Source organism: Myodes glareolus, chromosome X (assembly GCF_982192425.1).
Source record: "Myodes glareolus chromosome X, mMyoGla1.1, whole genome shotgun sequence".
In the NCBI taxonomy this organism is placed as follows: domain Eukaryota; kingdom Metazoa; phylum Chordata; class Mammalia; order Rodentia; family Cricetidae; genus Myodes; species Myodes glareolus.
This window is the reverse complement of record NC_142053.1, coordinates 4,086,123-4,103,391: the sequence shown is the minus strand read 5'-3', so window position 1 is coordinate 4,103,391 and position 17,269 is coordinate 4,086,123. Positions and strand designations below refer to the sequence as shown.

The 17,269-nt window shown below is 44.0% G+C and overlaps 1 protein-coding gene across 1 annotated transcript; it reads left to right on the top strand.

The window, feature by feature from the left end:
* Window positions 1-4,627: 4,627 nt before the first annotated feature.
* Cnga2 (cyclic nucleotide gated channel subunit alpha 2) lies at window positions 4,628-11,384 on the top strand. The gene is made up of 6 exons (XM_048457480.3): window positions 4,628-4,759; window positions 5,115-5,210; window positions 5,977-6,147; window positions 7,565-7,672; window positions 9,228-9,334; window positions 9,633-11,384. The coding sequence occupies exons 1-6, from the start codon at window positions 4,650-4,652 to the stop codon at window positions 11,030-11,032; spliced, it is 1,992 nt and encodes a 663-aa protein (XP_048313437.1). The 5' UTR covers window positions 4,628-4,649; the 3' UTR covers window positions 11,033-11,384.
* The last annotated feature ends 5,885 nt before the right edge of the window (window positions 11,385-17,269 follow it).

Sequence of the window (17,269 nt, the reverse complement as noted above, 5' to 3'; positions counted from 1 at the left end):
AGATTCTTAACAGTGGAGAGGGTCCATCTCTGACTCTTTTGCCTAATTTTGTATTTCTAATAACATTTTGGGGCTTTTTTTCTGGATTGCATTTTGGTTGCTTGGGAAGAATTTAATGCATTTGGGTTATACTTTTACAAGTTTTCAGTAGGATCATAACATTGTTCAGTGTAGGAACTACTCATTCTTACTGGTGATCAAGACTTTTCTGGGTAGTCTAACCAAGACTGCACAAACAACCAGATGTTCCTGACAGGTGGCATTAGACCCTATCTGAAGACTGAGATCTGTAATACTGAATTTAGGAGGATGGTATATGTACTAAGTTGAATATGTGATAGGGTCCACTTTTAGGTTCCCCAATCTTGCCTATATGACCTTTCTGTGTCTCCTTGTCTCTGTCTTTCTGAATCCCTCTGTAATTCTCTTTTTGAGGTTCACTCCTCTCCCAATACTCTGCTCTGCACACCTTTGATGCTCTGGTCTCTTTGGGGTCTCTGCTTTCTCCTCAATCCAGGGAATCCATTAAGGTCCACTTTCATTTCTCCCTCTACATTATGGCCTGAAAAGATGACAAGAAAAATGAGGGTTGATCACAAGGCTTCCTTTATTTATTTCCTTCTGCCTAAGAATTTCTGCTCTTTGTTACTTAATGTTTAAAGTCTTGGGAAATGTTGTTTCATATCTTTTCTCCCTAAGCATGATTATTGCATTCTGGAGAATATATTGGTCTTTGTTACTCCATTGTAACCAATAAATAATGTTGTATATTCCTTTAAATTAACCTATATAATGTAAAAGGAGCATAAGGTGAATAGTGAAAGGGGGAGAGGAAGCTTAGAAAAAGTGAAGGAATGAAGGGACAGTTAATCAACTACCCATTGAAAGCTCATTTATTATCTACAGTGCCAAACTTTGATTAATTTAACTGTGATAGAGATATTGAGCTTGTGATATTTTGAATGTAGAGCCTGCATGCTTTGAATGTGTAGTGGTACAGAAGTGAAAGAAATGACTCAAACACAAAGGCTTTGGACCAAGTTGCTAGAAGTATGGTTTTGCCTTTTCTGAGATGCAGTTGAGTATGAGAGGATAGTGTCTGGAGGGGAAGATCAAGGCCTTAATTCTGGTCATGTTAATCCTGAGGCGTCTATTCCACATCAAAATGCTCATGTCAGGGGGTCAAACTGAGTTCCAGAGAAGAGTTTTGAGCTGCTGGCTGTTAGAGGTTTTGAAATTTCTGGCATTTAGATGCATTAAAAGCTACCACTCTGGGGAGGAAATGATAGAAAAATAAATGCTCCAGTGAAGGGATGAGTCTCCTTAGGTCTGACACTAATCCTGAGGTTCCTGTAGACACTGCTAAACTACCGTCTCTAGCTTTAGCACCCAGCCCAGGGACTGGCTCCCAGTGGGTGACTGGTGTGTGACAGACGAGTGAATAAAATTAAACAGCAGCGATCATTTTAGTGCGCTATGGAGCAGAACTTCTAGGCTTTCTGACTTTCACATCACTATGCATACTCTGAAGAAACTCTGAAAAATATTTTCAGCCAAGGTTCATGGGATTCATTGTGCCAGCCTGGGGATTCATTTTGTCAGGCTGATTATCCATATAATCCTGGTTACTCGGAGAGTGAGCTAATGGATGAGAACAGGCCCAGAAGGTCCTCATGATTGAAATTGGGCTCTTTAGAAAATTGATTAGCATGCCTTACTCCAGGTTTGAAAGGCACTTTGCTTGGATATTCCACCCCACCTAAGCTTTCTGGTCCACCTCTTTTCTCACTGGCAACTCTGTAGTCTGTTGTCTTGCTGGGTTTGTATCTAAAGTACTTTGGATTCTCCTACTCATTCCTACTGCAAATCTTGCCTCCTCCAAAGTTTGCACACAAGATAGACTGATAGTTCTGAAGGTGGAATCACCTCCCTCTTCACATATAATATTAGAGTTTTGCAGAAGTGAACCCTTTCAACCGATGCTCACTATATTCCTACTCCCATCAAAATTAGTACTTTCATTCTTGACTTTCTTCAACAACCCTTCCTGATGCATCTGATAAATTTCATCTCATTTCATCTGGTATCCTCCACATATTATATCCACCATTCATGGGCTCTACTCTAGTGGAACTGGTCTCAAGCACAAAAATAAATTTTCTAATTGAATCCCTTCTCAAAACTGCCAAGCTTGCTTTGTTATCTCTTTGATGTAGAAAAAAAAAAACCTGAAACAACAAATCTCCCTAAAATCCAAAAGACAAATAAGCAAACAACAACAAAAAAACCTAATGGCAACACAAAAGTAAAAATTAACAATAGCTACACAAAGAGAACCAACCTTTCTCAGCCCTATATCTTCCCTTTGTTTCTACTATATTTCTGCCCTTTCTGAGCCAAGATTGAAGAGTCAGTTACAGCTCTATCTCTTGTCCCTCAAACTCCTACTCTTCCTCACCTCCTGAGAGATAATTCATTTATGCTTTTTTTTACTCTTCTCCCACAAAGGAACTTATTGTTCTCTCCAGCATCTATTCCACCTCTCATCTTGGGGGATAGAAGCATTGACTCCCTATTAAGACTGGGCATTGGCCTTGAGGCATCTGTCTTCTTTAGGTACTCTCTTTTTGTGCTTTTTCAAGCCTTCTGCCTGTTCACATCTTTGTCTTCACTTTGGTTAACTACTTGGACTATTTTAACAGCTGTGGGGTTTCCAAATTCTGCTTTTATCCTCCATCCTTGTCTATTCATGATACGAGAGTGCATTTGTCCCCAAGAGAAATTAATTTTCTTTTTAGTTAAACTTTGACAATGTCCAGACCAGACTCCAGGGTGTGCCGATCAGAAAGAGTCTGTTGCAACAGGCTTTGGGAGCCTCAATGAGACTGCAGCATTGGTAGAGGGTGATTGAAAGAGAGACGCTTAATAATTTGAAGGGGGATGGATTAGCTCTTGAGTGATGCTGCATGGATATGATCAAGGAAGCAAACAATTGTGGTGAAATCCAGGGTTTGGGCTTGAGTGACTTGACAGAAAGAAATCTGTGTTAGGAGACTGGCAAAATGAAAAGGTGGCTAATTTCTAAGTGACTATCTCAAATGTAGTTTTTGTTATGTGGGATTTGAGGGTCGGAGGTGGCTCAAAGGAACTGGTTAATAGGCAATAGATATGTGTGCAGAAACTGATTAGGAACCCGTTGGTAACAAATGCCTTGGGAGCAGGTGAGGTGTGTGCAGAGTGTGCCTGCGAGAACCACTTGGCTGACTGGGTGAGCTGTAGCAATGGTTAGCTGTCTGTCCTTGCTCCATTAAGTGGACTTTTCTGATGAAAGGGTATGTGTGATTGAGTGATGTCACAAGAGAATCAGAAAAAATAGAAGGGCCTGTTCCTGGTAGATACAATGCAGGGGGTCACAGGGGAGGAAACCTTTTTAATGTCAGAAGCATAGAGAGTGAACACATGTACTCTCCTGATCTGAAAGCTTGCACTTCAACACCACCAGCCTTGAAACTGATCAGTGTGAGTGGCCTTGGATTTGTTTGCATTGCCTGGAACTTTCTGTCTCCATGGTCTACTGCCTCCAGGGTTCAAGCAAGTACTTGTGGATGCTGGTTCCCTCAGGTGTCCTCATTAGCATCCTGATGCTATAGTCCCACAGAGAGCACCAGGAGAGCATCTCTGAGGCTGCTTGACGTGCCTGCCGTCACCATGGTGACAGCTTCAGATGCTGGAAGAAGTGAAAGAAGCTGGAAAGAGGTCAGCATTGAGGGCAAGTGCTGGGGTTCAGGCATGCTGTGGGGGTGGATGTCCTCACAAGATTTCCTGTGTAACAACAGGAAGATATTCAGGGCAAGACGGAGGTTGTGTTTAGTCATATGAGGCCAGCATAAAGGTTACCTCACACTACCTGATTTCCAAATGGAGTTTTGGCTCTGTGACGACAATTTTGGGATCCTATATGTAGGCTTCTCTGCTGTGAAAGATATTTCATCTCTCCCACTGCTGAGACATCCAAGCACGAAGAAAAGGCCACTCCCAGTTTGCATCACAGGAGTCTTTAATTACATAACTCTCTTGGGTCTGAGAATTCACAGCAGTGATGTGGAGTCAGAGGTAGCTGTGAGTCCAGCAGAAGAAGTTATGAGAAATCGAGACATGTTGACAATTTCTACCCACATCTAGTGGGGCACACGGATCAGCCTTAGAAGAGAAAAGCTACTGTGAGGGTCTTCCCAACTGTGGTGAGAGATACTGTAGTACACAAGCTTCTTGCTCAGCTTCTCTTTCTCAGTCTATCTTGTGAATATGTCTTCTTCTGCGCATCTCTTTCATGTCTGAATGAACCTCACGACCCCCCCCCCCCAATAATGACTGCTATAGCAATCTGAAGCCATCAGAGTCAGCATTAGCTTCAGTGCCAGGCCCATAAGGTCCAAGAAAGTGATTATACTTCCTTACTCTGGTGTGTTATTTATAATCTAAACAGTGATAAACTATACAATATAGTTTTCTTACCTTTACCCTAGAGAATTTTTTGATGCATGAACTACTAGGGTCACCATGTTCCCTCTAGCTGTCCTGCTCTCTATGGATAATAGAGTTCACTGGTTATTGCCTTGTCAGGTGAGAGCCCTGAATGTACATGGAGGATGACCGAAAAGCCCAATGGTGTGAAGAACTCTCCAGCTAAAAACCACAACCATCACCCTCCGCCTTCCATTAAGGCCAATGGCAAAGATGACCACAGGACAGGTAGCAGGTGAGTACACTGAACTTGGGTGAGTTTTGCTTTTCTTATCTTCTTTCTTCTTTCCTCCTTCTCATTTCCTACCCCGCCCTCTTTCTTTTGCCAGAATTAGTGAAGAACGTCAGGGCCTTGTACCTACAAGGAAGGCACTCTACCCCCTGAGGTGCACTCTCAGCTCAGCCTGGGTGATTTCATCAATAAGTCAGAGTCTACACTATCTCCTTGGAGCTTTGACTTACACTTATAGAGCAGGCCCCATTTGCTCTAGGATATCTTCTAAGGGGACTGTGAGATGTTTAGGCATGTCCTAAGAGAAAAACAACTTATGCTGAGAGAATCTGGATCAACTCTCTTTCTTTCTATGCAGACCACAGTCTGTGGCGGTTGATGATGACACTTCCTCAGAACTGCAAAGGCTGGCAGAGATGGATACCCCACGGAGGGGAAGGGGTGGTTTCCGAAGGTGAGTTCTCCACTTCAGCTACCCCTTCTATACTTGGGGCCTGTGAATGGTTACTATGACCCTCCTCTCAGCTGCACTGGGCCTTTTTATAAGACTCTGGAGTAGTGGGGTTCTCAAAAGGTTGCGATTCCTTTTGGGGGAGGGTGAAATGACCCTTTCACCCAAGACCACATGAGAAACTGTATTAAAGGGTCGCAGTGTTAGGAAGGTTGAGAACCACTGACTTAGAATTACCCAGAGAGCGTTTAGAAATAGAAATTCCAGTGCCGAGGTTTTATCCCACGGCTCTAGAGGTTCTTGTGAGGCAACCTGGGAGTAGACTTCCCTTCATATTTGGCTGCCTCAGCCCTGGGAAAAGGGGATTCTTTATGGCAAAAGGGCCTATATATACGGTCTCAAGATCATAAACCTCATAGAGAAATAAGGAAGCCTGGGGCTGTTTTCATATTCACCTGTCCTGACTCTTTATAGTCTCAATCTTGCCTTGAAGACCTCCTGTTTGTGTTTCACAGTGAACTGTAAAGTCCCCTGACACAGGAAATCTTTGGAGGGCTATCCTCCCCCACAGGATGTACTTCAGATAATGCCTGAGCCCCAACAATTGTCTCTTTCCAGATCTTAGCATACAGGAAATCATGGCCTGGTCTATTTCCAGCTTTTTTTCTTCTCTCCTCTCCCTCAACAGGCAGTGAACACTCTTGGACAGGTCTTGTCTAAATAGCACAGGTCATTTCTTTGGCACACACTTCTTCTTTTTCCCTTCTAGGATTGTCCGCCTGGTGGGGGTCATCAGAGACTGGGCCAACAAGAATTTCCGTGAGGAGGAACCAAGGCCTGATTCATTCCTAGAGCGTTTCCGTGGGCCTGAGCTCCAGACTGTGACAACACATCAGGGGGATGGCCAAGGCGACAAGGACGGCGATGGAAAGGGCACCAAGTATATCTATCCAGTCTCTGGGAACTCCAAAAGTTCCCATACTTGCCATGGGAGATCTCAGTGGGGATGCTAACCATTATCAGGGGTGGTGCTAGGGCTGTGCCAAGTTCTGTGATAGCAGATAAAGAACGGGTAGCGATTACCCCCTATGCTTCTTTTTACTCAAAACATTCCCATTGTCCTCACCCAGGGCCTCTCAAACAGTAGTAATCTTTCCATGGGAAACTGGAGTTTATTTTGCATACCATAGCAGTACCCCTTTATACATTCTCTTGCTGCCCATGGAGTGGATTTTGACAGAAGAGGAACTCATCCAAGGGCATACCACCTCAGCCCTAGCTCCAGCAGTCAGTATGTGAGGATCAGGAAGGGAGGTTGTAGTTACAGTACTGTTGAAACCTTGCCCATTCCAGCTTCACCATGCTCAAGAAAACAGGTTTCTGAAGGGGCTTATGTGGGAGTCGGCGCATGAGACCTAGATATTAAACAGAAGAGGAGGGACAGAGAGGGAAAGTAAAACAGAATAATTGGAGGGGCTGATGTTTGAAGAATAAGTAGAAGACAGTGGATGTCTGGCCAAATTGGCATCCTCCACATCTTGTCAGCAGAGGGAAAAGACTCTTGCCAAGTTAGCTGCAGCATCTGGGAAAGTGGTTTGGAGACTGATGTCTGAAGAATGGAGAGGGAGTATGAGGAGGGAGCTCATACACTCGCCTGGAGTTTCTCTCTCTCCCCAAAGTGACTGTGAGGACAGGCTTAAAGCTCTTTTACCAAGAGGCCTGCTCTTGGTCAGAATGGAGTCCTGCTATTTGGCTGTGGGTCACTGAAAAAGGAAACCAGAAGACAGCTTACACCTCAACCCACAATCCTTTAATTCATTAATTCTTTTTATTTATTTATTTATTTTTATTTTTCCATTCAAATATTTACACTTCCTTCCCTCCTCCCAATCCCCTCCCGTTCCCCCACACCCCCTCCTCCCTCTCCCTCCCTGCTTTAGAAAGGGCAGGGAACCCTGGCCTGTGGGAAGTCCAAGGCCCTCCCCACTACATCCAGGCCTAGGGAGCTGTGCATCCATGTAGACTAGGGTCCGAAAAAGCCAGAACATGCAGTAGAAACAAGTCCCAGTGCCTTTATCAATGGCTTTTCAGTCAGCCCCCATTGTCAGCCACAATCAGATAGTCCGGTTTGATAACATGCTGGTTCAGACCTGGTCCAGCTGGATTTGGTGAGCTCCCATTAGAACAGGCACACTGCCTCAGTTGGTGGACTAACCCCTCGAGGTCCTGACTTCCTTGCTCGTCTTCTCCCTCCTTCTGCTCTTCAACTGGACCTTGGGAGCATTAATACTTTTGAGAATTTGGGGTTCTGAGACCTGGAGCCCTAGAACTCTAGTAACCACTGTTTGTTTCTACAGGAAGAAGTTTGAGCTGTTTGTCTTGGACCCAGCTGGAGACTGGTATTACCGCTGGTTGTTTGTCATTGCCATGCCTGTTCTTTACAACTGGTGCCTGCTGGTGGCCAGGTGAGCATGGAGGGGTCTAGGTGGGATTTATTACAGAAGCAGAGTCCACAGCAAACGGAATTAAGATCACACAACAATCTCAACTCTGGACAAAGAGTATGTAACAGTCGAATGTTCTTTCTGAATTCTCTCATTGCTGAATTCTTTTTTCGCCACTCTGTTGTCAGTGCTCCCACAATTCAAAATGCCATCATGTCTTCACGTTTTCCCGCTCCTTTCCTATAATCTTCAGCTGCTTTTTCATGTACATCAGTATTGTCCTTGGTTAGGCCATCCTCCTCCCTTGTCTCTCTGGGAAATGGGAAAGCTACAGTAGTCCCCGCTATGCCTTGGAGGTACACTTGATCCCTCAAGTACGTCTTCCACACTTGCAACTAATACTCTATATAGAGACTGAGATTGGGTTATACTACTCTCTCTTCCAAAACCATTTCATGGCTCCCCATTTTTCTCATGATAAAACTCTAAGGTTGACCTTCAAGGTCCACCGAACGTAGTCCTCTCTTTTCCTGACAGCAATTCACATAATACTACCCTATGCCAGTCATTCGCGCAGGAAGAATTACCTGCATACTAATTGGGTTTTGTGCTCTGTGTTAGGTGTACAATGGAAAACAGGACAGACATAATCACTGCTTTTTTCCCCAGTGTTCTCAGCTAGACCGAATATAAACATGCAACAAAAGAAATGAGCAAGATATTACCAGGGACTGAAGGTAGCAAGTTGCTAGAGAAATAGGCCATCATAACGGGCTTGACAGAGACCTTAGTTGAGATCTTGGTGGGAGGTAGTAATTAGTTCAAATACATGAGATTGGCAGAGAGGACATTCTGGACAGAAGGAATAACTTGAGCAAGGCTCCCTAATCTCTTGATGGCCCAGTATGGCTGAAGGCTGTGGTCTACTTTGTTCTGCACATTGTATGGGAGTTTGATTCTAAACATGACCATTCTTCCCTTGGACTAGTACATAATCAGATTTTCCCTTCCTCTGTCCCCTCCCTAAGCCTTTCCCTAGGTTCTCCTAATTTATTTTCAAAATCTTGCTGATTTCTTCCTCCAAAGCTCCTGTAACCACCAATCTTTCTCTAGTTTCAGCACCTCTAGTTTAAACCCCACTACTATCTATATTCTCATCCTGCCAGGGTTCGATGATGTGTTCAATAAGAATCCATTGAAGTAATGAATACAGAAGCCAGTCAGCTATTCTTCTAATGCCTTATTTATTTATTCATTCAATTTAAACCACTGATGATGTGCAGATCTGGGGCCCTGGACCGGCGATTTGGCATATAGTCATGACTAAGATGTGTCTTGTTTCTGGAGCTCACAGTCCATGGAATGAGGAAGACTATTAATGATCAATGGTGATGCACATGCAGCAATGCTTATTTAGTAATAAGGGTTGAAGTAGAAGTCACTAGTCATTGTTACCAAGTGACGTGTGACTCACTGGTGTCCCTGGTGGCCATGTGAAGCTCTCCCTGCAGAAGTGTGTATATGGCTTAGAGCCACTAAGGCTTTGTTGGTGAAGCCCAACTGTGTCCCCTTACAGAGCCTGCTTCAGTGATCTCCAGAGAAACTATTTTGTGGTGTGGCTGGTGCTGGACTACTTCTCAGACACTGTCTACATTGCAGACGTCTTCATCCGACTGCGCACAGGTGAGTGCACAGCAGCATTTGAACTCCTAAATCCAAAGAACTGAAGGCAAAATTTGAAGAAACTGACTGAACATGGTATCGAAGCCCATCTCCTCAGTGGACCTCTGCTAGGATACTCTTACAGAGGTTTATGTCTGAGAGTGGTTTCTTAGGGTTCTTCTGACCAGTCTCCCTATGTGGTCTATAGTCCTCTGTGGGAAGGAAAGCTAACCAGTAGTTTGTTCCCTGTTGAGAATTATCTTCTAGGGAGACACTGGACTGAGGACAGAAGTGACATCTTGTTTTGTATTTCTATCAGGCTTCCTGGAACAGGGACTCCTGGTCAAAGACCCCAAGAAATTGCGTGACAACTATATCCACACCTTGCAGTTCAAACTCGACGTGGCTTCCATCATCCCCACTGACCTCATCTATTTTGCTGTGGGCATCCACAGCCCTGAGGTGCGCTTCAACCGTCTGTTGCACTTTGCCCGTATGTTTGAGTTCTTTGACCGCACTGAGACACGCACCAGCTACCCCAACATCTTTCGAATCAGCAATCTGGTCCTCTACATCTTGGTCATCATCCATTGGAATGCCTGCATTTACTATGCCATCTCTAAATCCATCGGCTTTGGGGTTGACACCTGGGTATACCCCAACATTACTGACCCTGAGTATGGCTACCTGGCTAGGGAGTACATTTACTGCCTTTACTGGTCAACACTGACCCTCACCACCATTGGAGAGACACCACCCCCTGTAAAGGATGAAGAGTACCTCTTTGTCATCTTTGACTTCCTGATCGGTGTCCTCATCTTTGCCACTATTGTGGGAAATGTGGGCTCCATGATCTCCAACATGAATGCCACACGAGCAGAGTTCCAGGCCAAGATTGATGCTGTCAAACACTACATGCAGTTCCGAAAGGTCAGCAAAGAAATGGAAGCTAAGGTCATCAAATGGTTTGACTACTTGTGGACCAATAAGAAGACAGTAGATGAACGAGAAGTCCTCAAAAACCTGCCAGCAAAGCTCAGGGCTGAGATAGCCATTAATGTCCATTTGTCCACCCTGAAGAAAGTACGCATATTTCAGGATTGTGAGGCTGGCCTGCTGGTGGAACTGGTACTGAAGCTTCGTCCTCAGGTCTTCAGTCCTGGGGATTATATTTGCCGTAAGGGGGACATTGGCAAGGAAATGTACATCATCAAGGAGGGCAAGCTAGCAGTAGTAGCCGATGATGGTGTGACTCAGTATGCCTTGCTCTCAGCTGGGAGCTGCTTTGGAGAGATTAGCATCCTTAACATTAAGGGCAGCAAAATGGGCAATCGGCGCACTGCCAATATCCGTAGCCTGGGCTACTCAGATCTCTTCTGCTTGTCTAAGGATGATCTCATGGAAGCTGTGACTGAGTACCCTGATGCCAAGAAAGTCCTTGAGGAGAGGGGTCGGGAGATCCTGATGAAGGAAGGTCTGCTGGATGAGAATGAGGTGGCTGCCAGCATGGAGGTAGATGTTCAGGAGAAGTTGGAGCAACTGGAGACAAACATGGAGACCTTGTACACTCGCTTTGCCCGCCTGCTGGCTGAGTACACTGGGGCCCAGCAGAAGCTCAAGCAACGCATCACAGTGCTGGAGATCAAGATGAAACAGAACCATGAGGATGATTACCTATCAGATGGAATAAATACCCCTGAGGCAGCTGCTGATGAATAGCCAGAGATGCCTAGCCAGCCTTGCTTTGACCCCAAGCTAGAAGTCCTGTATAGAACTCCACGTTTACAAACACCTGTCCTCATGTCTCTCTGAGCTCTCCCACAAAGCCTTGCTAGGGCTTAAGGTTTTGGCTACAATGTCTTGGAGTCTCCCTCCAAGTCCAGCAAATGGTCAAGCTTGTGGACAGTGTAGGTTTTGTGGGTTGGATTTCCAGGTGCTTACTGCCCAAGTCTGTAAAGGAACCAGGGAACAACTGAACTGTCCTTCAGGGGGATTTCTGGGGACCAGAAGTCTGAACAGTGTTCTCTGAAGAACGGTGTGCACCACAATGCCTGACTCCTGCGACTCCTGCTTTTGGCATATATATATATATATATATAGATATATATATAGATATATATATATCTATATATATATATATATATATATCTCCACTCCCTACTGCATTCTGCTCCATACTTTTCTAACATGTGCTCTAAACAGTATGTTTTCACGCATGTGTATGCATTTAAGAAGCGACTGCAGACACTGGGCCCCTGCACGCTGTTTTCCAAGGCATGCAAGGTCTGTGAGGGAATGGTAAGGTGGGCTTGAGTGTGCTTGCTGAGAGTCATACCTCCTTATCAGACAATGTCACTGTGAGAAAGAGGTGGCTGGCAGCTTTGAGCACCACCTCTTTATGCACACAAGTTCTGAAGAGTTTGTGAAGTCTATAGTACTGGGTGAGATACTGTGAATTAGAGGCACTTAGAAGTTAATAAATTCCTTTCAGGTACTTGTGGTTATTGCTCAATTCTTTCTTTCCTCACATTTCTCTTCTCTCAAGAGTTTTCCTGGCATATATGTGAGCATCCTCCTCTACCCTCCTGAGCCTTACTGGCCTTTAGAACCAGAATCTTGGAGAAGATCCTCTCACCTCCACCCCCGTTCTAATTAGGCAGTCACACCTTCTCTAGGTTTCTATGCTTCTCAGAGCACTCTTTTTCCTGGGTCAGTTTTGACAGACTGTGGGCTCCTTGAAGAGAAGGTTACTGTTTTGGCTGCAGTCTTGGTGACATGTCTTCCACAGAGGAGGCATTCAATGTTTATCCACCTAGAGAGTAAGGAAATGTGCAAGTGAATGAGTGTGGAAAAGAAGAAACAGAAGTGACTGAAAGTCACTATGCTTCCACCTGCAAGCAGTCACATACTGACACTGATTCTGAAGGATAAGGTATGCATCTGATTGGGTGTTGCCAAATGATCCGGAGTTGCAGAAATAAGTGCTGGCTACTGGGTACCATCTACATACAGACCCCAGTTTCATATTCGGACATGAACATTCTCTCCTACATTCATTCACTCATCCACTCACCATAGGAAAAGATATGTAAAAATTAACATCTTAACCATTGTGTAAAATCAATCATCAAACCCTTTCCACATTGAGAAACTTAGTATGCATTAAGCAACTCCTTATTCCACCCCACCAGCTTCATGACAACACTCATTTAATTTTTTACAAAGGGCACATAGATAGGATCCTGTAGCATTTGTTCCGTGTCAGTTTATCAAATAGTATCATTAAAATACATCCATGTTATATCTCATTAAAGAATACGCCCAACTTAAAAAAGGAAAGAAAGGAAGGAAGGAAGAAAGAAAGGAAGGAAGGAAGAAAGGAAGGAAGGAAGGAAGGAAGAAAGAAAGAAAGAAAGTAGTTGGGTGTGGTGGTACACACCTTTTAACCCCAATGCCTGGAAGGTGGAGGCAGACAGATCTCTGTGAGTTTAAATTGTGGTAGCACACGCCTTTAATCCCAAAGCTTGGGAGGCAGAGGCAGACAGATCTCTGTAAATTCAGGGTGTGGTGGCAGATACCTTTAATCCCAGCATTGGGGAGGCAGAGACAGATGGATCTCTGTGAGTTCAAGGATAGCCTGGTCTACAGAGGGAATTCCAGGACAAAGATACACAGAGAACCTGTCTCAAAAAGCCAAAAGTTAAAAGTAAAAATAAAAGAAATATAGGTTAAAGTAAAACCACATAAAGATGGAAAATATACAGAGAATCTTGATACTGTATGCTATTATACTCTCTTTGAATTGTTTGAATACTGAGGAAGGAGCAACAGCTGCTAAAAGATAATTGCTTATAAATGCTGCTGAACTAATCCAAGATAGGTATTTTGAAAATACCTTGGTATCAAAATTGAAGTCAAAAGGTATGTTACTTTGGAGAAGAGGATTTGCTTTTGTTTCCACAGGAAATGAGAGGCTGTGGATTCATTCTGAGCTAAGAAAAATCAGGTTTGATCAAGGAAGACTACCTAAAAAATCTCCGGTAGGAACAGATGGCCTGGATGTCTAAATTCTACATCCAGTACAGATTCAAGACTGCTGCCTGAGATGGTCAGAACTCACAGGATACTCCAGTCAGGACTTGATGATAATTCTAAATTTTCTTTAGGTCCCCATAAGATTATCAGTGCCCCCAACCAGTCTGAAGTAGCCTGGGATACTACGCCCACATTTCCAACAAATGGACTATGGATATTTTCCTTTGTTTAAAAAAAAAGAGTGAGAAGTGGTGTGGGAGAATTGTCTGTATTCTATCAATCATGTTTCAAATAAACGCTGATTGGCCATGCAGGAAGTATAGGTAGGTCAACCAGACAGGAAGTAGAGGCGGGGCAATGAAGACAGGAGTATTCTGGGAAGCAGGAAGCTCCCTCCGCAGTTCTGCCCAGATCACTGAAGAAGCTAAATGTGAGCTGCCCCACTGAGAAAGGTACTGAACTGTGTGGCTAACATAGATAAGAATAATGGGTTAATATAAGCTACAAGAGCTAATAAGCAGCCTGAGCTAATGGGCCAATTAGTTTTATAACTTATGGAGATCTCTGTGTGATTTTCTTTAGGGCTTGCTGACTGTGGGGAACTGGGCAGGACATAAATCCCAACAAGCAGGCCTCTTCATGTTACATCTCATGTCATATTTTCCTTCCTTTACAAAGACCAAATAATATTCCAGTGTATAGATATGACACATTTTATTTATTCATCCAGCTGATGAGTATGCAGTTTCTGTCCGTAATTTGGCAATTGAAATAGTGCTGGGAATATGGATATGCAAATTTCTCTGCGATCTTGTTTTTAGTTCCTTTGGCGACACACATGTCTAGAAGAGAAATTATTGGGTTCTGTGGTTTCTTTCATTTTTAGGAACTGCCACACTTGTTCAGTTTTCCAATTTTCCCACATCCTCACCAACATTTATTTTCAGGTTTTGGATATGAGCCCTTCTACTGGGCGTGAGACAGTTCTTTATTTTAGTGTGGCTTGCCTTTCTCTTATGAGTTATGATTCTGTGCAGTTTTTTCACATGTTTGCTGGCCATTTGGATGTCTTCTTTGGAAAAATATTCTTTCAAATTCTTTGGCCACTTTTGAGGCATCAAACTGTAAGTCCCATTTATATATTATAGATATTATTTCTTTACCACATTTGCAAATATGTGTTTTCTTTCCCTCAAGTTGTCTTTTCACTCTTCTGACTGTGTTTTTCAATGTATGAATTTTAATTCTTTTAACTGTATTTCTTTTAAATTTAATGCAGTTTCTTGGCTCATTCCTTGGCCTATAGCAGGAAACCTTAGCTGGAGGAAGTCTTACCTGGAGGGATATCACACAGACTCAGGTCCTGGGCCCATGGGGGGACAGTAGGGAGATGACACTGGTGAAGGGTCACTACTTTGTGTGTACTTGGCTTCTCAATTTTGGTATTGTGCTGGAAAAAGACTCTAAGTTCTCCAGCTTAAGAGAGATGCAGCCAAGATGAGGAGGAGCCCCTGGAGCCCTAGGCAGCTGCTTGCCATGATGCTTGTTGCTAAGGATGCACTAAGTTCATTTTTTACCAAGCGCTGGAACCTACAGTTGTTATTCTTATAAGCTCAGATCATCACTGGTGCCAGAAACAGGTGGATAGCTGTACTGAAAATGCTTTCTTTCTTATCAGCAAGAAAGTGAGTTTCTTTATGGAGTCTGGTTCAGCTTTAATCAAGCCTCACAGCTGCTTGGTTTAGCAAAGCATGGTGCCCCTCTGCTTCACCGGGTTTAAGGTACAGACTTTAGGGCTCAGCTTCTCTTTCCCCAGACATCCTTGTATTTAATCATCCACCACTTTATGCTGTGCTTCAAATTCTATGTTCTCTTAATCGTGTGTGTGTGTGTGTGTGTGTGTGTGTGTGTGTGTGAGAGAGAGAGAGAGAGAGAGAGAGAGAGAGAGAGAGAGAGAGAGAGAGAATTGTTATTTGTGTTTTTGCGTCTGTTTGGACACACTGCAGACATCCGGTGAGTCTTTGGACGTCAGCCTAGTCAGACAGTGTCTATTTCTGACCAAGCCCTATCCACCCCCTCTCCTCTGTTCTCTCAGCAAGATCGTGACTCTCTGCTGCCTGTTGCTGGCCGCCACCCCCGCCTCTCTCCTGTAACTGACTGTAGTGTAGGAACTGAAGTACGTTTTTTATTATGTGCTGTGTTTATTCAGTACAACCTGATGTTCTCTGCTCCTAATTTACAAATGTTTAAATTGAAATGGTTTTGTTTTGCTCTAAAAATATCCACCAATAATAATTTGCCACATTCATCCATGGTCATCAAATTTCTTTTGTATTGGTGACTTTCTATAGAAAACAAAAGCCCCCAGTGCCTCCCACAGCTTCCCTTTGTGTCTGTCCCTTGCCAGCCCCTGACTCTCTTACAGACTGCCACCCCATCCTGGCCCCAACTGAGCTTCAGCATCTGCAGCATTAAGCTATCTGTTCCTTAAGGCATAGACAAGGAACCCAGCCACCAGAGGGCACACCAACATCAAGAAAATGTGGTGGGTTCTTTGTCACATCCCCTCTATTACACACACACACACACACCACCACCACCACCACCACCACCACCACCACCACCACCACCACCACCACCACACCACACCACACCAGGCTCAACTTTAACAGTTAGGTGGTGCCTTCAGGGCCTCACATGGCTGCTGGAACAGTCTCTTTCCCAGAATCTCTCTCCATTTGTTCTGGTCAAGGCTACCACCAGGTCCCTTCTGAACAATCATAACTGCTTCAGTCACATCTAAAGAGATGTTCTGGCTTCTGACCTTGTTTTTTTCAGTCCGTAATCCACAAAAAAACATATCCTGTCACTTTACTTAAACTCTCCCAGTAGGTTTCCATTATTCTTATGATAAAATCTAAACTCATGTCTCCAGTTCCATCATTCTAATAGATATGGCCCTGCCAGGGTCTCTGACCCTGCTGACTTTTTTACAGCCTACTTCTCTCCACCCCAGGCTTCCAGTCTCTTTGATTCCTCATCCACACCAAGCTTCTTTCTGCCTCTGTAGCCTCATACTTGATCTTCCATCTTCTAGATCTTCTCAAAATTGGTTCTTCTCCCTTTAGGACTCTACAGGATCCTTTACAAATCAACCATGAAAAGAATCCCTATCCTTCCATGGTGTTCTGTCATGCTATCCTGTTTGACTTTTCTTTTTAGTACTCAGCACCCATCATATCAGCATCCCAAGATAGACATTGCTGTCGCTTTCCCACTGCATCTTTAGGGTCTAGAGCAGCCATTGGAATGTCAATGTCTCTAATTGAAAATGCTAGTAGAGTCTTAAGTACTGACTTTCTTTTTCTTTCTCCACTGAATTTCTTTGCCTGTTCTCAGTCCTGGGTGTGCTTTATCCACATACAATTCCTGGGCATTCCACGGCCTACCCCATGATGCTTCTACAAGGTATTCAGCTTACTCCTATTCCCTGCTTCCAATCTTTGCCTGAAACATTGTTCTTTGTCTTTAAGGCCACCTCTTAAAGTCCCCTTCTCCAAAAAACTTCATTTTATCTCTTAAATGTGGATGCATATTCCTCTTGCTAGTTCTCATGGGTATTGGTAACGTTCTCCCCCTTTCTTCTTCAAGGACAGATCTCTGGAGAAATAATCTTGCCAGCCTGTAGCCTTCTTTCTTGTGTATTGTGGTGTGTCTCTGTGTTGCTTTACTTAGGCTCTGGAGGGTTCTGCTGAAGGCAGAGTTCTTCAACCAGAACAAGAAGCAGGGATAAGCAGGGTTGGGATACCATCTGGTCCCAGCAGGAGGAATGATGTGCCATACTGGCTATGGGTTCACTTGCAGGTCACTTTTCCTCTGACAGGAACTGAGCTGCCAAATATTAAGTGATTTTGCTTCTCT